Source organism: Sinocyclocheilus anshuiensis, unplaced genomic scaffold (genome assembly GCF_001515605.1).
Source record: "Sinocyclocheilus anshuiensis isolate Anshui unplaced genomic scaffold, SAMN03320099.WGS_v1.1 scaffold1172, whole genome shotgun sequence".
In the NCBI taxonomy this organism is placed as follows: domain Eukaryota; kingdom Metazoa; phylum Chordata; class Actinopteri; order Cypriniformes; family Cyprinidae; genus Sinocyclocheilus; species Sinocyclocheilus anshuiensis.
In genome coordinates, this window is record NW_015552679.1 from 369,377 (window position 1) to 370,115 (window position 739).

Consider the following 739-nt stretch of genomic DNA (forward strand, 5'->3'; position numbering starts at 1 on the left):
TTCTATCTATGTCTGTCTGTCCGTCTGTCTGTCTGTCAATCTATGTCTATCTATGTCTAGCTGTCTATCTATCTGTCTATTTCTGTCTGTCTGTCTATCTATGTCTGTCTGTCCGTCTGTCTGTCTGTCAATCTATGTCTATCTATGTCTAGCTGTCTATCTATCTGTCTATTTCTGTCTGTCTATCTATGTATGTCTGTCTGTCTGTCAATCTATGTCTATCTATGTCTATCTGTCTGTCTGTCTATTTCTGTCTGTCTGTCTATCTATGTCTATCTATGTCTGTCTGTCTGTCCGTCTGTCCGTCTCTCTGTCTGTCTGTCTGTCGGTCGGTCTGGTCTGTCAATCTGTCTATCTATGTTTATCTATGTCTATCGTCTGTCTGTCTATCTATGTCTATCGTCTATCTATCTATCTATCTATCTATCTATCTATCTATTGTCTGTCTGTCTGTCTGTCTATGTCTATCGTCTGTCTGTCTGTCTGTGTATCTATGTCTATTTTCTGTCTATCTGTCTGTCTGTCTATGTCTGTCTGTGTGTTTCGTCTTTCTGTCTGTTTATTTGTCTGTCTGTTGTTCATTCATTCATTCGTTCTGTCGTTCATTGTATCATCTATTCGTTTGTTGTACAAACAGAATCTGCAAGACCACCACGACCAGCAGCTAATGGTATCTATCTATCTATCGTTCTATCTATCGTTCTATCTATCTATCTATCTATCTATCTATCTATCGTTC

General features: G+C 38.8%; 1 protein-coding gene across 3 annotated transcripts in view; it reads left to right on the forward strand.

Moving 5' to 3' along the window:
• LOC107667575 (uncharacterized) overlaps positions 1-739 on the forward strand; it is a 3,633-nt gene that overhangs the window by 857 nt on the left and 2,037 nt on the right. For 2 of the 3 annotated variants that reach the window (XM_016459269.1, XM_016459270.1), the window contains exon 3: positions 638-670. The exons of the other annotated variant lie outside the window; for it this stretch is intronic. In XM_016459269.1, the coding sequence (XP_016314755.1) occupies positions 638-670 (33 nt within the window). The remainder of the gene's footprint in view (positions 1-637; positions 671-739) is intronic. 3 annotated transcript variants of the gene reach the window in all.